At 39.5% G+C, this 24,973-nt stretch overlaps 2 protein-coding genes across 4 annotated transcripts in view; one reads left to right on the top strand and one right to left on the bottom strand.

Moving 5' to 3' along the window:
* Positions 1-9,884, top strand: LOC133988798 (voltage-dependent calcium channel gamma-1 subunit-like). Its single transcript, XM_062428095.1, has 4 exons — positions 1-350; positions 5,915-5,989; positions 9,402-9,548; positions 9,647-9,884. Exons 1-4 carry the CDS (start codon positions 113-115, stop codon positions 9,877-9,879), a joined length of 693 nt encoding a protein of 230 aa, XP_062284079.1. The 5' UTR covers positions 1-112; the 3' UTR covers positions 9,880-9,884.
* Positions 9,885-12,159: 2,275 nt separating this feature from the next.
* helz (helicase with zinc finger) overlaps positions 12,160-24,973 on the bottom strand; it is a 59,780-nt gene continuing 46,966 nt past the window's right edge. For all 3 annotated transcript variants that reach the window (XM_062428092.1, XM_062428091.1, XM_062428093.1), the window contains exons 25-33: positions 23,541-23,586; positions 22,281-22,468; positions 20,997-21,201; positions 20,791-20,877; positions 20,161-20,655; positions 18,885-19,140; positions 17,909-18,569; positions 16,726-17,017; positions 12,160-16,554 (exon numbers count right to left, since the gene is read on the bottom strand). In XM_062428092.1, the coding sequence (XP_062284076.1) occupies positions 16,187-16,554; positions 16,726-17,017; positions 17,909-18,569; positions 18,885-19,140; positions 20,161-20,655; positions 20,791-20,877; positions 20,997-21,201; positions 22,281-22,468; positions 23,541-23,586 (2,598 nt within the window). In that variant the 3' untranslated portion in view covers positions 12,160-16,186. The remainder of the gene's footprint in view (positions 16,555-16,725; positions 17,018-17,908; positions 18,570-18,884; positions 19,141-20,160; positions 20,656-20,790; positions 20,878-20,996; positions 21,202-22,280; positions 22,469-23,540; positions 23,587-24,973) is intronic.

Here is a 24,973-nt window from a genome sequence, read left to right as displayed (position 1 = left end):
TGGGACACAGACTGGTGTGTCTACATTGCACAACATCCAATTTAGATTTTTTTTTTTTTCATTATATCAGTGGAAGAATATTCACTGGGCAGAAATCTCACAACCTGGAGCCATGCACAAGCGCACAAAGATAAAGATTGCCATTTTCGTGCTGCTGGTAGGTATGGCTTGCATGTTCACAGCGGTGGTAACGGACCACTGGGCAGTGCTCAGCCCGAAGGTGGAAAAACTAAATGATACCTGTGAGGCAGCCCATTTCGGCCTGTGGAGGCTATGCAAAAAGCACATCTACATCAGCTCGGAAAACTATAATGAGAAGCATGGCTGCGGACCCATCAGCCTGCCTGGAGGTAAGAGAACATCTGAGCAAAAGCTTTTGATGACTTTGCATTAGATTAAAAGGCACATGTCACTTTTTGTTACTTCAGCTGTACCAATTAGACCAAAAGGTGTGGGCTTGTGATGTACACATTTTGTCAGTGACTGTCAGATACTGTGCAACCCAGCCTTGTGCTTATGAGGTATGAAGCTTCTAAGAATAGAGGTACTGATGCAGGTTCATTAGACATGTCATATGAGATATTAGACTGTAATGGAAAGAAGACCCTGTTCTGAGTCATGCACTTGTGGCTTTTCATAATGTAATCACCTGTTTTGTGAAAACAGTTGAAAACAGTTGAGGTCTGTTTGATTTAACTTCAAAAATACACTTCATGAAAAATAATGACATTTTTTCTATTGGGTTCCAGTGACAATGCCTTGGTGTAAATGTATTCATTCATTGAGTTCAGGCTTTGTTTAAGCTATTGTGGAGTAAAATGAAGACAAGTAGTTACTGATGATGATTGTTGTATTTGCTAGATGATAATCAAATGTGAAGGGATCATGATAAGTGGTTGAAAATATATGTTATTCCACACCAGCTGATTCAATGCGCACTTATCAATTGAATTTACTGTATTGTAAACCCTATGGATGTGAAATGTAACCAGACAGAGAGTGGAATCATGTAACCAAATATACAAGACTTCTATTTTTTTTTTTTTAAATGCAGTAAAAAGAGAAATCAAACATAATGGGATATATCAACAAGGAAACTTTGTTTAAAAAAAAAAACTGAGGCCAGAGTTAGTGAAAGCTAATGGTGTATTCTGAGGAAAATACCTTGTTTCAGAAAATAATTTGCAAATCTGCTGCAGAGTCTCAGTCAATTAGGTGATGGTCACTATGACTTCTTTTTGGACAAACATCCAGGCAAACCAGGCTCCATGACAAGGCCTCGAGAGGATGCCTTAGCTCTCAGTTAGCTGTAAAGACTTAACTAGACCAGAGGAGATATTTGACATCAACCAGACCGAGCATGTGCTAGGGAGTACCAACTGGCTGCATATTTTCACTAGCCAAACACTTGATTTGCACTGGCTCCACCTTCCTGGTTGAGGATGTGATTATTAGCAAAGCCAGCTGGAGTACAGCCTGCAGACTGGAGCATCCACATAGAGCATCCACAGTGAATTGGCAATTGAGCTACTTGAGTATTTCTAGTGACAACTATTTAACAGGTCCCAGTGTTATATATAATATACATTATAATATTTTTTGAGCAATGAACCCTGATGTAACTTTTAGAAGTTCAATGTCATTAGGTAGCAATTACAACTGTGAACAGCATAGAAATATTAATAATAGTTTCAGTTTTCAAATTATTCTGGATTTTAACAATAATTTTTAAGAGATTACACTAACTATAAAATAATCGGTCATGTGTATCCTGATGTCCTAACAAGGACTCACTTTGCTATAAATGTCTCAAAATATACTTTGTATGGTAAGTGCATTTCAGACTGTCACTGAGTAAAATGGATGTAAACAGTGTTGTTGTTCTACCAGTGACTCAAATCTCGATGAGTTGAGAATCACTCATCTGTAAAATGGTGGCAACCCTGCTGGCACATTGACTGTTATCTTTGGGGACCATTATCTGGCTGTTGGTGGTTACCTGACCCTGTCTGTCAGTGTACGTAAATAAGACGGGAACTTCCCAGCAAAGTCGTCCGGCTCACAAACTCAGAAAATATGTTGTAACTGATTGTGGCTGTTAGACTTTGGGGAATCCCAGACACTGTCTCCAAGCCATTCCTGGAGCAGATGAGATGCCTGAGGGTGGTTGATCTGTGCAGGCGATGCAGGCATGTGCTGAATATACAAAATCAGCTCATCCCACCCAGACATGCAGGGAATTCCTGAGATCGTAATGACAAGTGGCAAACCTTCCAAGTAATGGGGCCTTTATCTGCCTTTTTTCTTTTAGTTAGCACATACATATTATATTTAAGTCTTTTTCCCAGCCACTTACTCACTACTGTGATTTGTGAAGGTCTCCCTGGCAGCCTTTGTTTAAAAAGTGAGTAAATCTGGGATGAGCTCCATCAGACTTCTCTAGGCACAATAGCTGTATTTGGAGAGGAACATTATTGTTTATCATAACCACAAAAGGTGTCAGCCACTGATCCAAAGCAGGACTAATACAGTGTGTGTGGAGGTCACGCTCATCTGGAAAATATGGGTTGAGTTTTGGTTTGAGCCTACTGCTGACAAAACGCAGGCGGTCAAATGAGCTCAGAAAAACCTTATGTGTGTATTGAAGAATTATATTTTCATGTTGTATCAACTAATGTTTCACCTAAGCCAGAATTGACCATGGGGCTGCTTTAGTTTTAGGAGCTATCTGAGTTGCTTTATTTTCAACTTGGTATCTCTTTTTAAGTTGGTTTTCTGAGCTGCAGCAAGCTGTGCATAAGCAATATCAGAGCTCCTCTATATTGTTTTTAATTTGTATATGAACGGCAAACATTTGGAATTTTGTGCTCTAATGACATTTTGGAAGTTTCAAATGTCACAAAATATTAAACTTGCAATTACTATAATGTTTTCACCATGGCTGCAGATACACAGACAAAGATGATCATGTGATTATTTTTAAATAATGCCGTGCAAAGTGCTCAGCAAACAGCCATTATCAATATAAATATAGGCCACCTAAATACTCAGCTGTCTTGGGTGGAAGCTGTGAGGGTCAAGTGACCACGCCAAGTCCAGCACTCCTCTGAGTGACGGGGCCGTCTGGAAGAGTCAGGCATAGCTCTATGGTCTGCTGTTCCACCATGCTGTTCCCAAAAGACCATCCTGCAGCTTCACATCTCTGTGCAGCCTATAACTGCTCAAATTACTTTGTACTCTCAAGGGGTGGAAAGTATAGTCCAAAAAGCAAGTGGAGCCACTGGTATTTAGCTTTTATAAGCACTCAAATGACATGCCAAACCAGGGATAGGCTCTATGGGGATGGGCAAGTGCCAATGATGTCTTTTATTATTATATAGGGTGTGAAAACTCATGTAGAGAACCTCAATGGAATCAAGGGTCAAATGTTTAATAATTATCAGTTTTACCATTGGCTTTATGAATTTTTTGCATGATTTGTCAAAAAAAAACAACTATTAAAACTAAAACACACTAATGTTCCTACAGTATATGTAATTTTGCCGGCATGTGCACTTACGTTGACCCTACATCAAAATAATTAAAGTTGTCTTTAAACGTGTTAGATGATAGATCTAGGAATGATGACAACAGCCAAATAGAGCTGACAAAATAAAAATACTGTTCAGATGCCCGGGCAAGCCTTAGCTTCCTCTGTGGACAAAAGGAATTGACAGAGGACATCAAGGCTGTAAAAGGTGCTGTTGTGACATGAAATTGTGCAGACCTTCTGTTGATCCAATGTCCTCTGATCCTTGGAAAGATGACAGATTGCTCTATCAGGAACAAGAGAGGCTTTGCAGAGCTTGTCAGCACAGCCCAGTAGGATGATGACCAACAACAAGTGGTGCAGCAGTGTCTGTATGTGTGAGTGATCATGTTACAGATGTTACAAAAAGGTGTTATTAGCAAACACACACTCAGTCACAAGAGGAAATAAAGCTTGATACAGATAATGATTTCAAATCATCCACTTTAAGGCCTAAAAAATGCCGAGTGAGTTGCTCCACTTAAGAATACATAACAAACTGGATATGGATTAATTGAAAAAAAAACCACTTGGCCTGCTGGGAGTTCTTACACTTTTCAACCCAGGACCTTAAAAACAAGACATCTTAGCTCAGCCAGAGACCATGTTTCCTGCTACTGAAAGAGTTGTCTTGTATTACGGTAAAGGGAGACTGAGGGATGAATTAGCATTTTTGTTAAAAACATGAATATTCACAGTTATGGGAAATGCATCAAGTTCAAAGATATATTTTAGCCTCCCTTTTGAATTCAAGGTTTGACTTAGAAGTACAACTACCGTATCATAATGTGCCTTCCACAGTGAAAACCACTGGAGCTTGTTGCTTAGTAACAACCTCTGTGGGTTTTCTCTCTTTTTTTCTGTCTTTTTTTTTACCTGTGAGGCATCCCCGAAATGGGCTGCCTCACAGGTATCATTTAGTTTTTCCACCTTCGGGCTGAGCACTGCACAGTGGTCCGTTACCACCGCTGTGAACATGCAAGCCATACCTACCAGCAGCACGAAAACATCCGTTTGTATGTGGCCCCACACAATATGGCACACAGAATTCAAAGCTTGTAATTTCAAAGGATGCTTTTGTAAATATTGCGATGTTGAATCAGAGATTGTGATGTTTTTGCCCATCCTATCAAATTGCTTTTATTTCCTCACAGGGCCACCTGACATCCATTTTAGCTGATTCTCATGGTTTCTAGGGGACAGAGCAAAATTATATACCATCCCAGCATGGGTCACTGAGCTGCAGTACTACATGACAGAATTTCACCGATGTCCCATGGTGAGACTGTATGGAAACAGGGATTAGCTAACTGCGTACGGTTGCAGACTTCATAACATAACTGAGATCACTTAAGTGCACTTGACTTTGCGTGAGATAAAGTGTCATAGTAGTCGGGTGTTACATACATCAGCATTCATCTGAACTGTTGCCATATTTCTTTTTAATGCTGAGGCATTCTTCTGCTTTCAGAAACACATGTTACATAAAGTGAAGTCTCAGATGTTAAGTGTGAGCCGCCCTGGGAGAGATAAGGCAAATATAATCAAGATTTGACAGGAAACCAAGCCTGTTTCTAAAATGGATTCAAATGGTTAGATTGACACTTGGCAGAGTATCAAAGAGTATTTATTCAACCAAACTACACTGCCATCACATAAAAGTGCTTTATTTGTGCAAATCCCCAAGGTTTAACACCTCGTTTTCCCAGGAAAAAGTCAGTGTGATGTCTGCTGTAATCATTTTACTTTTTGTCAAACCACACAAGGCAGACCAGGGTCTGCATGGCATAATGCAACCATTTTAGTAGTAATGTTATCCTCAGGGTGTCAATCTGTGAGATGCTTCTGAAGAAACAATATGAGATAGATTGGATATTGCAGCAGGTGGAGTAAAGCCAATGGTGCAGAAGTATGTGGGACATAGCTTGATGGCAGCAACTTTTCTGTTTTAGTTCAATCTCAGATCATGTCTTTGGTGTCATTTCCAGCATCAGGCAGCTGTTCTGACAGAAAAAACTCTAAAAACCCCACTGTACTGTATGCTAATTGTTAACATAGTGCAGCATTTAACAACTAAAGAGTCAAGACCTCAAGAGTTGAAGAAGCTGAAGAATAGAGACTGCAGGTGGACTCAAAACTCCAAATGAATGCTAATGTTGCTCCATGTCTGTTGAATGTGTAAATAGGCAACCATCTGCTAACACATTCACTATATCATTTTTATAAGGTGATGATATGTAATTGTTGGTTGTTTTACAGTTTGTTGCACTTTACCCAAGTGTTAAAAAGAAATCTATGAATGCAGATTTAATTATGATCCAAATCTCATTTTCTTTCTCATCGCAGATGAAAACTGCACTTACTTCAGGCACTTCACTCCAGGGCAGGATGCTGAGATATTTGAATACAAAACACAAAAAGGTAAGTTTCTATAATTGGTTACTTTCAATCCATCCTTTATAAAAATAAAAAAGAGAGATATCTGGCTTCACTTTGTAAAATCCCAGTCTGTGTGAAGTGGAACATCAAACACGTCAAGCTGACTGCCTCCCAGTTTCCCAACTGACCTCCCCTGGTTGTGCTGCTCTGCTGTCTGTGGGCTCAGAGTTTCATTCATGTTTCACTTTTGACCATTGGATAGTCAGCGATGTCAGAGCAGATGTATTTGACCAGCTGTCAATGACCAAACCTATAATAGGCCATTTAGTAATCTGAAGTGAGAGGCAATTGGATTTTCCTTGGACTTTCTCAACCCAATGTCCTGCACACAACCACAATGTTGTGTCCAGAGGATGAAACCTAATGAGTTGGGTGAACCTCTCTCCTCTACTGTCACCATGAAGCTGACATTTTCAGTAATTAATTAAATGTCTCAATTATATGATGGGTCTGGTCAAAATTTCATTTTTTCCCCAAATTTTGGTTTATGACCAAATACAAATCTAATGACATTCCCAACAACATCAGCTGTATTTGTGTTATTTGTTTTTGTTTGTTTGTCTTTTGCAAATTAGCAAATGTTAGCATGTTAACATGCTAAACTAAAAGAGTAAACATGATCATTTCCTTCTAAACATCAGCATGTTACCATTTTCAATCACAGTGACATTTTAGGTACAGCACTACAGAGCTGCCAGCAAGTCGATAGACTCATAGTCTAGATGTTAGAGTGCAATAATGTACCTGGGACATTTTATGTCCAGAATTGGAAGACTTTGACACATATATTAATGCCTTTCGCAAATACCTTTTGGTGGAGTGTATTTTTCTGTTTGAGGATCATAAGCTGTGGGTCATAGTTTGCAGAATTCACAGTGTATACTGACACAAGGCTGTGAGAGCTTCTCATATGGAACCTTAGGAACAGTCCAAGACATGAACTGGACTTCATGTACAGTGCAGTCAACATTTCATAGCTGTATGTGTTTATTTCAGGCCCTATTCTCTCCATCCCGCATTTCTGATATTCTTTCTCCAGTGATTTTGTCACAGCTAGGGCCGTTCTGAATCCAGCCGATGCATGTTGTATGACAGCCTCCCATGTAATGTGTCTTAGGGGGCTGAGCACATGTTGAGCACATTCAGACTCAATTGTTAGCGTGTAAGTGCGGATGGGTTTGTGCATGAAGTCATACACACTCCCACACCCTAAACTCACAGATGCTAATGCAAGCAATCATAGGCACCCCACCCCCATCCTCTGACTGACTGACAGACACACACACACACACACACACACACACACACACACACACACACACACACACACACACACACACACACACACACACACACACACACACACACACACACACACACACACACACACATACGTATATAAGAACCATCCCAGTGCTAATGGGTAGCCTTTGAGACACTACAAGTTTGCTGAAATGATTGTAGCACTGATCTAAGTACCCTGGTTTGTTATTCACTCTTGAGTGAGCCATTTGGCTATACCATAATGGTGTATAAGGTTGAATGAGCATAGTAAATATATGTCACCACAGGGCCATCCATCCACGCAGTTAGTCTCTATCTGCCATAGGGAGTTTGCCAGTAAAAAATAAGTGAAGTGTAATTGAAATCTTGCAAGTTCAAAATATTGCAAAGAACACTACACAGAAATGGTCATGCATACATTTTACCCACATAATGTAAATAAAAACTTTATTGTTCCATATCATTTTAGAGAACTGTCTTTTTTCTGAGAGTACATATAGCATGAATGTTTGGTGAATATCTATGCAGTGACCAGACAACCCTGGGTTAGACATAAAGCTCCCCTATGTGCGTTTGTTTGACATGCATGCATATACTAGACATGTATGGGTTAGTATGTGCCAGATATGGTCAAGGGAGGGAATTCAACCAAATAAAAACTAAAAACAAAAACCAAACCTCTGAATCTTAAAATGTAAAAAAAATAATGTACGCACAGATCCACAGTAAATACACATAAATAATCCAACAAATGTGCATACAAATGGATATGCATACATACAAAATGTACATACACACATCTACACACAAACAAAATTGAATAAAACTATAAAACACTGCTTCACAGATTAAAATGTTAGAGAGTTGGATGGTTAACCTTTTTCACATGTAATCTCATTTTTTTGAGGATTGAGTAATCCTGTGGTCTAATGATTAATGCCCTTTAATATTGAAATGCTGGTGTCTTTTTGATGTCTACCTCACTCCTGTTGTTAAGAAACAACAGAATGGTTCAGCATGAGCTAGCCAATAAGCTCCACAGACATGCAGTATCTCAGAGAACACACAATGTTCAGGGTACGGCCCATCCTCTCCCTGCCAGTACAAAATGAAGGCTCTCTCCCCCAGAAGAGTGCCTCTCCCCTGGGCATGGTTCAGGGGAACAGGCGGCAGATCAAAGGCCGCGTGTCCTATCCACCTGTCTGCTTTCAAAAACAAGCCAGCTGCTGTTCCTGTTACACAGACGCACTGTGTAAACATAAGGACCAAATTACATTCATATTATACATTTGTAAATGTAAAGAGAACAGAATTTACAGCAAAAAGCATGAAAGGATAAGTCTAATCTAATTGATTCTTCTAATAAGCATTGTCTGTGTAGCCAAAGTTGGATTTTGTTAACAAAATGACAAATAAAGAAAAAAGCCAACCTTATCTTTAAAATGTAATCTGACATGAATGATTGGTCACCCCACTTTAGACAAAATGTGTAGTAATTTTTATTCAAGCTTTTAATCAACCAACCAGATGTTCTCAATTGTCCACATACAGCATTGTGTTAATTCAGTGCAACAACTAACATCTGATTTCAAATGGCCAAGCTGCCCAAATATATGCCACACACCTAGCGATCCCTTTACTGCTGCCTGTACAGTATTACTCAGTTTGAAATGGAAGAACATGTGGCCACTAAATAATTCAGTGTTGCTTGTTAAAGCAATGTCTTCTTATTGATCGTAGAAACTGATATGTGTCTCATATGCCAACCTGATCACCAGTTGATTAAAACATTTAATAATGGATTCAGCCCTCTGTTTCTTGTCTGATTAAAGCATTTGTGCAGTATAACAGTGGCCTTGTGGTTTAAAGCATTAACCATGAATCACAACATCCCAACTTTGAGTCCTGCATGTTATTCCCCATCTTTTTCTTTCCTTTCATTTCATGTTAGCTCTGCACTGTGAGCGCTTTCATAAAGGCAAAAATGTCCAGAAATACTTGATTTAAAAAAAAATCGTGCATGTGAGTGTGAACAAAATATTTAATGTCTTTGAGTTATAAAGGACATTTATGCGCCAGATCATGTCATCCGTCTTGGTTTCTGTTCCAGAGTACAACATCTCTGCAGCAGCCATTTCCATCTTCAGTCTGGCCTTCATAATCTTGGGGTCTCTGTGTTTGATGGGATCATGTACTGGTAAAGGGAAAGGAAGAGACTACCTCCTCAAACCTGCTGGCATGTTCTTTGCATTTGCAGGTGGGTTCAGTTAATAAAGCAACATTTAATTTTCCCCTGCTGTGTTCACACTTTGCAAAAAAAAAAAAAAAAAAACCTCACGTTACACTCTTTCCCAGGTCTCTGTGCCTTCATCTCACTGGAGGTGATGCGTCAGTCAGTCAAGCGCATGATCGAAAGCGAGGATACGATCTGGATCGAATACTATTACGCATGGTCCTTCGGTTGTGCCTGCGGGGGCTTTGTCCTCCTCTTTCTCAGCGGCATCGCCCTCCTGATCCTCTCCATGCCCCAGATGCCCAGGAATCCATGGGAGACCTGCATGGACGCTGAGCCAGATCAAGTGGAGTGATAGCTAGACAAACAGATACAGTAAATGCAGGATATGAGCAACTGTGTCTTTGCCCCAAAAAGCGTTTGAGATAAGGAACTGGTTCTTGTGTGAGTCAACCATAGGCATGATGGGAAATTTACCTGCCTACCATAATACAGCAACTTGAATATGGGCCTTTGTTTCGTATGTTTGCCTTATGGTGTATGTAAAAAATTCATCTCCACAACACCTCCTGGTTCATTATGGAGAAAAGGACCCAAATCTGACCTGAGTCTTTAAAACAACTATGCTTCACAGAGAGAGCAGACATCAGCTAATGACAATCTGCAATAATTTGTAAGTACTTTTAGTAAACTTTTAGAATACTATCCTTTTTTCTCTACATTATTTCCCTTTATAATATAATATTGCTCACAAGTCACTGTTTCGTGACTCTGGTCTGGTTTGGCCTGTCGAACGTCATAATTATGCACACCTTAGTTAAAAAGACATACAATTTTTGATTTATATACATTTTGAGAATATAGTGCATACAGTTGTATGGCATGCATATTTACTGCATTATGTATGATATCTTGTACATATCTAATGTTTGTCTGTTATTTTTTGTACGGGTTCACTCAAGGAATCACAAGGAATGCCAATTAAGTAAGAGAAGTCAAGATATATATGTTATGCAAATGTTAAGTTGTATATTTATAACATTTATAATGAAAAATTTAAAGATGCAATATATCTATTAAATCACAGAGTTCTTGGGTAAATTAATGATATAGAGAAGACTACAGGCACAAAGCAGGTTTGTGTGTGTGTGTGTGTGTCTGTGGGTCTCAGACTGAATGCTAAACACCCCCAGTCTGCAGCAATGATCATGTTGGAAAAGGTTCAGTTCTAGCAGGTGCACATACAAGCCCTTTTACTTTTTTGTTGACGGCTTCTAAACCAAACTGATACAAAATTCAAATAAATAAATAAATCACATTTTCATGTGTCACAATCTATTTGATACATGTTGAAAATCGGTATTTACATTTCTCCATGTTACTAGCACAGAGAACACATAAACCCACAGAAGTTCATGACAGGAAAGGACATGCAGACTGTTGTAGACTTCTAAGTCCTCAAAGATGTCATGCTGTTCTGTTTAAGAGTGAACTGCTTTGGTTCAGTTGGGTTTGAGAGGCAGTACAACCTTTAGGCCTCCACATACTATACAGTATTAACCTTTTCCAATGTAGAGAATAAAGGAGACTGTGCAACATAACAATAATAGTATGAAAAATAATATCATCAACAGTTATTCAGGTGGCATAGCAGCAGGTTTAGACATTTGTCATAATAGTAACTGGTGTGAAATTTCAGGCTATGCATGTTCCTTTTAAACCTGTTTTTCTAGATCGTAATGATCTTGAGGCTGTGTTGTACTGTACATAGCAGCTGTGGGTATTCTGAGACGCACTCAAAGTCTCTGAGTCAGACATTTGTTTATATTCATCGTTGCCTATGAAATAGAGGTGAGCAGTTTAGCAGTTCATACACTTTTTGTGCAAAACCTGGTGTAATGCCAGGGCGGATTGCACCGCTCACAGTCATGCAGCAGCTTGTGAGAGCTGCAAGAATCCATGCTGTGAGCTTGTTCAGGGTAAAAGTGCAGTTAATTTATTTCTAAATAAATTTCATTTGACTTGATTGTGACTTTCTCTAAAACAAAAGCAAAAAACAAACACCCAGATGGTAAAATCAGCAGTAACAGCAACTGCTGACATGAACTTTGTATGTTCTGTCTTTCTTACTTTGTCTAGCTATTAAACAAGTTTTGGAATGCAGTATATCGTGAGTGTGTGTTTGTTTGTTATATGCTTTAACTTTGTAATGAAAATTAAATCTTGACAAGCTCTTGATGTGTTTGTGAAATTTATTGCAATGAAGAAAAATGTGTGAGGTTGAGTGGATGTTGATGGAAGCACACACTGTTGCAGAGATATCATTTTCCAGGCAGACTGTGGAAAGCTTTCATTGTTGAATCAAGCAAAGTTATGCAAATCTTCAAATGTTATGTTCTTTTTAGTATAAAAAAAATCCCTCTTTGTGTTTCTATCTCTTCACTGCTGCTCAGCCAGGAAAAATTGTCTGCAAAAAATGCTTTTTGATATTTGCGTTGTAAGTTTTAGTTGAATGCTGCTTAACACTGTGACAAGTGATCGTACTGATATATTCAGATTAGACACAGAGGTTTCTATGTTGTGAAATCTTCTCTAGCGGAGGATGATCCGGAAAAAAAAGACAGAATTCGAGCACTTTCAATAAAAACACTTTAATAGAGAAACAAATAAAAAAAAAATAAACCTTTGAAACACAGTCTAAATCCTTTATTATAACCACCACCAATTGAAATGAAGAAGAGTAAAACAGATCTATTCATTATTTTTGTACCCACGAGGGAGAAACCAATGGGACTGGAGGGGAAGAGGGGAGGGGGGCCCTGGGTGAACAGGTGTGCCATTGATTCACTGCAGCGAGGGAAGAACAGAGGAGAGCGAACAGATAACAGGAAGAGATGTGGCGTTTATAGAAGGCTGAACACAGTGCTCTCTACTGGCTGGGCAAAAGGTTGCTCCCTTCACATGTGCCACACACACACAAGTTGGGTTTGTTTTCTTCAAAAAAGAAGGCAACACAATATTTTTTAAGATGATGTCAAATTCATATGGTAATATATGGTGCAAATCCAACTTCATTACAAGTAAAGATCCATAATTTCATAGCAAGGTTCCTGTCAAAACTGATTTTTTTTTTTTTTTTTTTTTTTTTTTTTTAAACAAAAAAAAACTCCTGACGGGACAAAAATGAGGCCAGAAACACAACGGAATAATAAAGAAAAACTTTAAATAAAATCCCTTTAAAGTGTCTTTGGCTCAATCTCTTCTGCTTAAAAAAAATAAATAAAAGTGTAGCTGAAGAAGCGGTGAAATATTAGTATTGCACGACTTCAGAGATTAGCCAACGACTTTTTTTTTGTTTTTGTTTCCCCAAACGAACACGTACAAATACGACACACACCAGGGAGCAACCTCAGCTTTCGCCCTGCTAAATAACCACAGAAAGAAAAATAAAAAGAACTTACATGACCATTACATATTTGATTGACGTGTTAGTAAAATATTATAATAGTTTTGCTGATAATGTCACAAGTTATCGCACACATCAAATAATATACCAACATTTTTGACTCTGTAGGTTGAACAAAAGCTTCTTTTTTTCATCCACAAATCAATACAAACTGATAAAAACAGGGATTAAAAACCAGCTGGTCATATCAACATGCATTAAAAGAAAAAAAACAAAACAGTCTTCACATTTGAAAAAAAAAAAAAAAAAATCCATGTTGATTGTTTTATAGCTGTGAAGTGGTGAGAAAACAGGACAAATCCAGCGACATATACTTAAAAATATGTATTGTACAGTGAAATAAGTTGTCTTACACAGCTGCAACATAAATTCTCCTCTTTGTCAAATCAGCCAGACACCATCTTAAAAAAAATATCTAAAAAGTTACGAGAGGTTGCAACTACCAACTGGGTTGTTGTTGTCCATTTCTAGAATTATTAGGTTTTTTTGTGTGAATTTGCATAATTAAAAAGGGCACACCTCTTCTTTGAACAGCTTCTACAAAATTGAGGCGCTCCCAAAGTTCTTGTTTGTAAATACCTAGAAAATGCATATTTACAAGTATGTGTTGTTCTCAGCTAAGTCAAAAAATCTGGACCTCTGAATTACAACTTCAAAAAACGTGAAATAAAACCATAGCTGCGTGAGGCTCTCTGCTGACTGTTCAGAACACATCAAAGGAAGTGACTGACTTTCATATGAAAGTCATGATACAGTGGGATGAGTTTTTTTTTCTTATTTTTTTTTGTTTCCAACTGTTTTACCAATTTTCAGGTGGGGCAGTGGAGTTTTAACAATTAATGAATTACATATAACAGGACTAAACACTGGATGACTGTTTCCAGTATTGCTTTTATCATAAAAGGAAAGACTTGGCAGATATAGTTTATCAGCATCTTTTTATATTTTACCTACATGGGACTTAAATGACCAGAGCTTCAGTATTTGAGCGGTAAAATTCATGTGCATGTAGCTGTGTGGCCTCCTTGGGTGTCAATCGATAACAAGAAACTCACTGACTGGAACGCAATCATGACGGTTCCCTAGTAACATTATAAGATGTTTTGTAGGACATAAGAGGGGAAAAATGATGTGGGTGGAGCAGATGAAAGGCATGGTCAGAGCTTTTTTTCAATTTAATTAAAAAGAACAAGATCCATCTACTGCTGTAATATTAATATACCAATCAGAGTGAAAAAAGTGGATAATTGAATTCTCAAAATGACCAGGAACAACTTCCATGACAATACCAATTCATTCTTATGATGCACAATCTAAAAACTGACACACTATCAGTCTTACGTCTTTGAACAGCTTATTGAATGGTTACCTTTTATAGTTTTTATTTTTCTTTAAATCTCAAGCAGTGTGTTGCTTTAAATACCCTGGACTTGGAAATTTGATTAAGAATTGGGAAATGCTTTATTTTATGGGAAATGATCAATGTTTTTGGTGGAACTGATAGCAAACGTCAGCCCAGGAAAGAGATAAGTGGTTACTATTAGTTATAAAGTTCATATTACACAAAGATTGTCTTACAGAGAAAATGGCAAAAGGATCTTTGGGCAATCTGGTTTACACTACCAAAAGGCATTTAGAAACTGTTAAAATCTCTGACTGCAAAACATCTGTGAGAACTGTATGTTAAAAGGATAAACAGTGCTAGTATTGACTGTTTGCTACAGCAACATAAATTAAGGCCATTTCCAATAAAACAAAAAGCATTTCACACCTTCAATATTTTTTACTTGTTTTCAAATTTCAGGGTATTTTTTTCACTGAATCTACAGTTTCATATATGCCTCGGATGTAACCAAAAATGCTCACATTTAGTGTGTTCAAAAACGTTTGACTGGCAGTGTTGAGCACACCCTCAGTTTCAACTTACCCATCATGCCACACCACTCTCTCGTCACTTTCACAAACCCTCAGAGTACTGCAACCTTTTCAAAGAAAAATAAAACTCCATGTCCATTAGCAACAAACAACACATGTAAAATCCCCAGAAGTTATTGAAACAATCTCCCTGGTGAAGATTTTGTTGACAACCCATTTGTCACGAGTTGAAAGTAACGGTCACTATGCAATGACTTTCTCAACGATGAAAAACAAACAAATAAAAAGGAATAAAAATGAGCATCGGCCACAAGCGAAGCAGTTCGGGATAATCTTATCACAGAAAGCAATGTCTGGTTATCTCTGATCCTTAAAGCAAACAAAAGGATGACTTGACATGGTTGTTTCTATTTTAACATTTTCACACTATATCTATTGTTGCTGATGAGACATTGGTGAAAAGTAAAACATATGCAATCAATATTTTTATTATTATTTTTCCGTAAATAAAATCACATTTACTACTAAAATCACTGAAGGCGATTCCCAGGTAAGAATGTCTAAGAATTAATGATCAGAAGCCAACAAAGGGAAAAGCAATCATAATGCAAATGCTAGCATGATACAGGAATTTAAGGACATGTCTGTGGCATACAATTCAGTCATTTATTTTCTTTATATGTACAGATTAGAGGAAAATTTATCTACTTCTATACACTGTTCCATGTAGTTTCTTTGTCAGTTGACCACTTAGCTTTTGTCCGTTACCACAACTACAGTAGTATGAAAATCAAGACATAACGTCCACTCAAAACAGAGGAATACAAAATGAAAAAAAAAACGGAAAAAAACCTTCCAACATACGTATTTAGTAACCAACAAAACCAACTTCAATAAGGAAAATATATGCAGGTAGCTAAGTGGTCAACCAACCTTGCCTTTTTTTAATTTTTTAATTTTTTTTATAACTTTTTTTTAGCATTACGTACATATACAAGTGTAGATAATATAAGTATATATTCATATATACATAATGAGTATGTATATATACCAGTAATGCATTCATTATATATACTTATTTTCTTCACAGATATGTGAAACAGGAGAAAAGATGACTGTTACAAATAAAAAGTTAAAATTAAACAAATGCAGAAAACAAACCTACTGATAGAAACAATTTGTAAATGCACTTTGCACTATTTTTTAAAAATTTTTAGAGACAGTTTTTCCTTTTTTTTTTTTAAATTTTTTTTTAAATTTTTTTTTTTTTTTTTTAAGTTTGGTATTTTATCACTTATTCATTATATGGGAGAGGTGACACTCATTTGAAGTAGGAATAGTACCCATTGCTACCAATTGAACTTCCTATACTCAGCTCCTGTAGGAGGGAGAGCGGGTCGCTGTTCTTTTTGACCTGCTCAGGGCGAACAGCTCGGGGCTTAGGTGGAGCACGGAGGGCGCTGGCGTAGGACATGGTGGGTGGTTTGCTTAAATTTGGAGCACCCTGGTTGGGCTCTGTGGGAGCCTGCGGTGGTGGCGGTGGCTGCTGCTGCTGCTGCTTGTTATTGGGCATGAGGGGAGGAAACTGTCCAAGGTGCTGAAGGGAGTTGAGGGAGTGCGGGTGTGTCTGCTGTGCTGCTGTGGCCTCGGCTTTCACCTGCTCCTCTGTCTGACGAAGGGCCTTAGAAGCTGCCGTATCCCGGGAGAAGACACAAGCAGATAAATGGAAAGAGGTGAAGACAGGAGAGGTAAATTAGACTTTTACAGAATATTTAGTATTTTAGTATCAAAGTCTAAATTAAAAAAAAATCAACTTAAAAGAACAAAACGCCCAACAACGGCGTTTTCGGCGATGCCTACCTAGAAGGTCCCGGTGCTGCGTGAGTGTGCCGGCTCCGTTACATGGAATGTTCTGGAACGGACCGGGACCCCCGCCATTACTGGGCCAGAGGTCATGTGGGGGATAACTGTAGGGGGTGTGTGGGTGCTGATGATGCTGTATGTGCGGATGGGGGTGGTCCTGGGGGTCTGATGTACACGGCTGGGGATGATGGGACAGGGTATTGTGGGTGTTGGCTGGAGACGATTCATCTGGGTAGCTAGAAGAGATGCGGCGCTGATAAAGAGGCCGACCTGGACCTCTGGGTTCATACTGTACAGACAGCAGAGATGGATAAGGGAGAGAGAAAGTGAGAACGAGACAGGAATACGATACATGATCTTAAAATAAAAGGCCACAAGTAGCTGTTTGTCATAAAACAACTTCCAATCTTTTCTGCCATCGACAGAAAGTTTCAGCACAGCATACAACTATTCATAAAAAAAAAATTCACTAATGGAATCCATCTTCTCCTTCCAACAGTTTTTCAGCTACAAATCAGAATATTTATTTTTCATTTCAATCACATTTGGGTGATTTAATCCCCATATTATCCTTATTTGCCTGTTAGCAAAGATTATTTTGACATTATCAACTCTGAAATCTCTTCTGCATGCAACCTGATTATTTGACCAGACTAATCACATTATAATGCTTACAAATGATGCGATAAAGAGGCAATTTAAAATATTTACAGTATTTAATAGGGGTTTGTAACTGAGGCCTAATTTTTCTACTTCACATTGACTGTTTGACAAGTGGAAAGTAATAAAAAATAAAATGAGTTATCTTGTTAATGCATTTTAAAGCAAATATTGGATTATGAACAGTGTTGCGAAATAAAACACAATTAAAACTGTCAAGTTCTGCATTAAATTCTACATGTGACTCAACCATATATTGAATAAGCAGGTCTTGAGTCAGAGCTGATTTTATGTCAATAAGACAAAACACTTCAGGATGTTATGAGCGTGTTCCTTAATGCATACAAACAATTATTTATTAATACAAATCTAGTTAATACAAGACTCTTTTCAGCTTTTAGCTTGTACAGACACGTGCCCCCATTAGCTCCTCTAATTTGTCCAGTTTATTTTCATAGAGATTTTAGTTTTTTTTTGTTAATAATAATAATTCAAATAAAGTGACAAGAGTGACAGTTACCTCATCTACACTGTGAAGGGCTGTGGCTGCTGATGTTCTGGGGGACAGTGAGTGGTAAGAATCCTGGTCTGGACCTTGACTTTGTTGTTGATGTTGATGTTGTTGTTGTTGTTGTTGTTGTTGTTGTTGTTGTTGTTGCTGCTGCTGCTGCTGCTGCTGGTGCTGATGGTGGAGTTGCATCAAGTGGACTTGCTCCTGCCTACTGGGGTGAGCCATGATCGGCAGTCCATAGGGAAGGCCGTGGCCCTGGTTTCCTAACAGATGGTTTTGCTGTGGTGGGCTCACTGACGAAGCTCCACCGTGGGACCACTGGGCCTCTTGCAGAAGGTATTTGACCTGGGAGGGAGGGGGGCTGACAGGGTGGGCTGGTGGCTGATGAGGGTAGCTACCAGCATTGTATAGGGGGTTCCCCGGGTGATGCTGCTGCTGCAGAGCTGGGTTGTTGAGAAGGTTGTCGTTAAGGATATCGCGACCAGTTTCATGGGAGTAAGGTCCTGATGGAAAAGGGCCAGCATGATTTGCGGATGAAGGGTCACCTGAGGAACGGGACTGGGACTGGCGGTACTGGAGGAGACGAGATTGAGGAGGGGGTTGCATCTCAGCTGCTTCTCTGGGTTCAGGCTGCTCCTGTGGGGGCATCTCTCTCAAGAGGCCCGGGTACCTGGGAATTGAAAATGTAATTCATTACACTTCAACTTCGTATCAAGTCATTATGCATCAGCAAGGAAATTAAAATAAATTTCCGAAAGATAATAACTATTGTGCTAGTCCGATTTCAAGTAGTTATCTTGACCTTTTTAAACACAAATTTCAAAATGTAAAACTGTTTTAAGTATCAGTTTCCTCTTTATACCTTCAAATAGCTGAAAGGAGTAGAACTTTATTTCTTACAATCTTAGCATCTTAGCAGGAATACAGTAATAAATTGGAGCTATCACATGAATTGTTTAAAATACAAGCTGGTATTTAGTCTCACCTGGTGAAAGGTGGCCCAGTGGGAACAGAAGGAACACCTTCATCCTCCATATTGGCACTAAGGCCCCAACTAGCTGCCCGCAGCAGCTGATGGGGGAAACGAGCCATGCCGGGCTGAGCAAGGTGGGCGATCTGTTGGGGCAGAGGGAAGGCGACGCTGCCCGGAAGGAACGGACCTGCAGCCTCTCCCCACTGGCCGAGCCTTGCTGCCTGCTGCTGCTGGTTCAGGGCCTCTAGCGCCAAGGGACCCTGGAGGTCTGAAAGGGAAACCATGGGGAAAGTTGTTGTCTTTATGAGGCTAATGTACTGTATACAGAGGAGTTGCCAAGACAAAAATTAAGGAACTGAGCATCATGCAGACAGGTTTGCATACAAACAACACATTGGAGTGAACGATGCCGTCCTCTACATGCTTCACCGTGCCCTTGCTCATCTGGAGGAAACTGGCGCTTATGTGAGAATCATGTTCTTTGATTTTTCAAGCGCATTCAACACCATCCAACCCAACATACTCAAAAACAAGCTCACAGAGATGGGAGTGGATCCTTCCTTTATCTCCTGGATCACAGATTACCTGACAGGAAGGCCACAGTATGTCAGGTTGGGGAACTGTGTTTCTGGGACATTAATGAGCAGCACGGGGGCTTCTGGCTCCATTCCTGTTCTCACACTGTATACAGGTGTATACCTGGATAATAAGTTGGACTGGTCCTTAAACACAGACGTTCTCTACAAAAAGGGGCAGAGCCGCCTCTTTTTCTTAAGGAATCTCAGATCTTTTGACATCTGTAGTAAGATGCTGCAGATGTTTTATCAGTCTGTGGTGGTAAGTGTGTTGTTTTATGCTGCTGTCTGCTGGGGAGGCAGCATCAGACACAAAGATGCAAGGCGGCTGGACAAACTGGTTTGACACACCAGTGGAGGTGGTGGAGAGATGCACTGTGAAGATGTTCGAGGCCATCTTGAATTACCCGGATCATCCACTACACAACACCTTTATGGACCAAAAAAACAGCAGTGGACGGCTTCTCTCTCTCCATTGCAGGACGGAGAGATTTAAAAGATCCTTCGCTCCTACAGCCATCAGGCTGTCTAATTCTTCAATAATTTACAGAGGAGCTAACAGACTAATTGAATTTCCCCTCAGGGATAAATAAAGTAATTTTGAATTTGAATTTTGAATTTTGATAATTAATGATTTAAGCAGTTTAACAAATAAAAACATATTCAGCATTCTAGTGCCAAGGATGTTTGTTTGATTATTGTGCTCCACTCACCCAAACTATCACCCAGGCTTCCATCCTGTCCATCCTCCCCAAAGCTGTTGACCCTGTTGTGCTGTGATAGACCTGGGTGGTGGCCCCCCGGGTGGCCCATTGGGGTCCTACTCATCTCCTCGACTCCTCCAGACTCTGGTCCATCCAAGGTGGGAGACTGGACAGCCCTATGAGGTGCCATGGGGCCACTGAAGAAGGAAGCGTTGTGGCTACCACCAGTGTAGGCAGGGCTGAGCTGTTGCTGTTGACTCTGCTGGGCCATCCCAGGGTGTTGAGGCTGGTTGACCCGATAAGGAAGCCTAGAGACTGGATACTGTGGGGGGAAGGGTCTCCCACTGGCAGGATGTGGAGGAAAAGCTGGGTTGGGTGGTGCCAGGTGGTAGTTGAGGGGTCTTTGGGCAGCTGAGGGGTCTTTTCGATGGAGCAGTGCATTGGGAAATCCAACTAGCCCGTCTGTCTGTGAGTCCAGACTTCGACTTTGGCCTGTGTCTAAATCTCCCTGGAACCAAAAAACACACTATGAGCAAGGACACTGACAGTTCAGTTATCATAATTTGAACAGCAAATTTTCAACATATGTTTTCCAGTTTTGGTCATGCATGTTGAATTAAACCAATAAAAGTAAAAAACTTGCCTGTTTATCCTTTATGTCTGTGGATTTCCTCTCTGGTGTCTGAAGACGGCTCTGCTCTGACTTTGGACATCCCTCTAATTTACCTATGAAGCAGTCAAATTCAACAACAAACGTATCATATACTTAGCTATTCTATATAGTATAGTCTCTTTCTATCATTTATGACTATGGGTGGATAATGTGAATTAAAGTGAAAGCGTACCATTTCTGATGGGGTCTGTCTGTAGCTCCTTGTCAGGGCTGGGCTGCCCCATTCCTAGAGGAGAGGGGTGGGCTACCCCACTGTAAGGGATGGGGGAGCCTCGATTCTGGGCCTGCAACAGGTTAAAGTTGTAGGCCATGGCTGCCTGATGGCTCATGATGCGAGGATCCACAGCAAAGCGATTCTGGTAACCTGGCCAAGGCAACTAGAGGAAAAAAAAAACAAAAAAACATAGGTGGGAGTTGATTGTTGAATCAATGATTGATGACAGGGGATAAGTACAAAAATGCATACTGTGGATTATGGATAATGGTGACATTTTAAAAGCAGATACCAAAGTCTTTGCATTTAAAATCACTACATGGCAGTTACTTTCTGAGTTGTTTCTGCTGTTTTACTTTACAATTAGTATGATTTATTACATAAACTATATTACTTGAATGGTTAATAATGTCCACTTTACTGTGGGTTCAAGATTAGTACATGACTGGAAAGAAAAACTAAGGATCTAAATGGTTCACTGGTCAACAACATCATGTGCACAAACCATGTAGCAAGTTTGAATCATTGCATTAAAAGTTGAATGGTCTTATCTAAACATACTTATTATTTCAAATTATTTGGAGTAGGTATTATGGACCATAATTAGAATAGAAAAAAAGACATGAAAATACATACTGTAGTATTTCAGTATACTACAGTGGTTACATGGTGGAAGTGGGAATGAACAATCGACAGAACTCTAATTCCTTATTTCTAGGTACTAAATAGTTTCAATAATAGTCAATGCTAATAAAGTAGTATTTAAAGAGTAGCTGACTAGTCTATGTCCATCTAAGTATTAAAACAAGCTCTGCTTTCTACTTCATGACAAATTGTCTGAAACCTTCTCCAAGAAACACAGATGTGTATAGTCCATGGATTTGATCAACATCTTTCAATACTTGGCAACATTGAATCCTGCTTAGAAAATAACATCAATCTAGCTTTATGCAACCAATTATAAATCAGAAACTTCTTACTGCTACTGTTAATTAACCTAGCAACTTTGTAGGGGGGGGGACTGTGAACTTGCATTGTAAAATAGGTGGGATTTTTGACAAAATATGCACATATTTTACACATATTCTCAGAGGTGCAATCTTACACTTTGAGTTTTAAAAAAAAATGTTTGAAAAGATCATTCGCAGAAGCTGAAATGATGTTATTTAGTTTGGCATTTTTTCCTCATTGCTATCCAGGGTTTACAGATTAATCTGTCAGTAGCAAAGGATAAAAACTTACAGGCAGGGGCATGGACATGACCATATTTCCACCATATACAGCTGGAACATACAGGATGCTGGCGCCTGTATGAGGATCTATCCTCTGAACAGGGCTGGGTGACTTGCCCATGCCAGCTGGTGTGCCACCCAAGGGTGGTGTGAATGCCCGAATCGGGTTTCCCATCAGAACGTTTGTGTTGGGTTGGCCTGCAATTAGAGAAGGTGTAAAAGTGTTACAAGTTAAGGTTAAGAGTTCTTAACCTTTATGTGATGACACATTAATAGCAGGCAGGACACAAGCACAGAACATATGTAATTATTGACAGGGAAAAGGTTAGATAATACAGTCTGATTACATAAGAGAAAAAGGCACCATAGCTGATAACCAACCTGTATTCATCTTATAATGGTGGGCAGAACAAAGTGATTTGCACAAAATGTATTCATTTTTTCCAGTTTAGGTTAATGGCTGACAATCTGCAGTTGTAAGCAGCTGATTGTCTTCCCAAGTAAACATCGTATTAACAACTCCTTGCTGTGTTGTTCAAGGCTGCATCGCTCTGCTGGCTTCAATAGCCTCAGGCCTTCATGCATCCATCTGGGCTGCTGCATTAGACTGGCTCATATCAAGCTGTCGAAAAGGATGCGTGTGTGTGTGTGTAGAGAGGCAGAGTAGAGCGAAACACTAGAGAGTCTTGTATTGTTGCTCTGTTAGAAAACTTGACCATGATATAAAAACATAGTCATAATAAGGACAGAAATGTTATGTGAATGGAATTTATTTTTATGCATGTTTGTATGTGTGAACACTGTCGACCCTGTCCTTGTAAATATGCTTGCACAGAGTTAGTGGATACAGCTTGGCAGTGCTGCTTTATATTGGAGGGGACGTTTCTGCACAATGTTTTCCCTTTCAACTACAACTCTGTTTGCACATCCCGGAGAGGCTAGAGGAGACCAGGTTTATGCAGCAGGTCCCTGCATTCTTACAGATTGGGCCTATGTCAAACTGACAGATTCCTATATTGTAAATTAGATCTACAGGTCTAAGTCCATAAAGAGTATCCCTGAGAGTTTTCCAGAAGTAATGTCCCCAGAGTGTGGTATGGATGAAAATAGATACTTAAAAGCAAGAGAAAAGACTGGATGTCACACATGAATTTGAAAAACAAAACAAAACCCACTTATGCCTTTTATCACTTAAGGACAGGTGACAGACAAAATTACAATAATAATAGGTAATCCACACAGGTCAAAATGGACAGTAGGCAACACTCACCATATCCTTCAGGTGGAACATGCTCTGTGTGGTTTGCGTGTTTCCCCTGTAAGATAAAAGAATCATTAGAAAGTTATGAAGCAAAAAAGGGAGTCCATAAAGGTGAAATGTAGAACAAAATAGAAAATAACTGAGAGGTAGAGTGTGGATGAGGGTCTTTGAGGGTTGGAGTGTGGGGCAAATACATAAGTCTAACAACTGTAAAAGAAATACAGGGACTGGACATACAGCAGTCACAGCATGGTCCTGACTAGGGATGTCCCGATCCGATATCTGGATCGGATCGGCCGCCGATATTAGCAAAAAATGCATATCAATATCGGATCGGCCTGCACGGGAAAATCCCGATCCGGACTCCCGATCCAGTTTGTTTTCGAAACTCCGGTCCGTGTGTAGGTAATCCATTCAAGTTTTTTTCAGCTTTTCCCCCCAAATCCGGTCCGCGTTTTTCAGCACACCTAGCGACCTGTCCAGCATCCCACTATTTATTTTCTACTCAGCTTTTTTGTGTGTTTTGCTTTTTTAATACAGTTTACAATATTGTTTGCACTGATGGCTTTTTAAGCCTTGGTTTACACTCTTGTTGTTCAAGAGCAGAGCACTGATGCCAATTCAGTTTGTGTGGTTAATTGACTATTTATTATTTTGTCTATTTTGTGTTTATTTAACCCTGTTAAGAATAAACAGGTCAGCTTCTCATTACCAACCATTGTGGATTATTCAAACTAACCTAATTAAGTTGGCTAGTTGTTCTTAAGAGTAAAACCCTTTTCAACACGAGTATAACAACAAAATAAGTAAATATCTTTAATCTTTAATACATGCTTGGATCGGCCGGTATCGGTATCGGCCTATGCTAAAAGCTACAATATCGGTATCGGACCGAAAGTGCAAAAAGCTGGATCGGGACATCCTTAGTCCTGACTGTCCCACATCTGACACAACAGCTACAGGAGCAACTCCACATCACTGATAGGGAGAGGCAGGAATTAAGTTGGCCAGCAGAGCAAGCTGTATGGATCTATAATATTAAGTTGCGATGCAGGCATCTTTTGCTCAAGCATAATCAGCTACAGTAAAGCTCAACATTTGTAGCAGACAAGCAGCCAGATCACTACAAGGCCATAGATTAGATGCCATTTGTCAAAATCAACAGCACTAATGGGACAGAATCATACTTTCCTAGCTGCTTTATTTCCAATGACTTACACCAAGCCAACATGCCTGCCAAAAAAACCCCAATCAATTCTTTCCACTACTGAATAACAGTGTAACTCGCTTCGCTACTCTCCTTCCATCACAGAGAATCTCTTTTCTCTGGGGGCTTCACAATACAGTTCTTTATTATTGTATGTGTACACAGAAAGTTTGAACACACCTCCACGAATCTAAGTACAAATCAAGCACTGTTAATCATTCAAGGGCACACACAT

The sequence above is a fragment of the Scomber scombrus genome, chromosome 2 (genome assembly GCF_963691925.1).
Source record: "Scomber scombrus chromosome 2, fScoSco1.1, whole genome shotgun sequence".
Taxonomy (NCBI): domain Eukaryota; kingdom Metazoa; phylum Chordata; class Actinopteri; order Scombriformes; family Scombridae; genus Scomber; species Scomber scombrus.
Note: the sequence above shows the minus strand (reverse complement) of the source record. Positions and strands in the feature narration are given on the sequence as shown.

Excerpts from the sequence above, each read along its gene's own strand:
- LOC133988798 (XM_062428095.1), top strand. The coding sequence starts at position 113 with ATGCACAAGCGCACAAAGATAAAGATTGCCATTTTCGTGCTGCTGGTA. Across the intron at positions 351-5,914 it reads ACCCATCAGCCTGCCTGGAG|ATGAAAACTGCACTTACTTC; the intron begins GTAAGAGAACAT and ends TTCTCATCGCAG. Across the intron at positions 5,990-9,401 it reads TGAATACAAAACACAAAAAG|AGTACAACATCTCTGCAGCA; the intron begins GTAAGTTTCTAT and ends TTTCTGTTCCAG.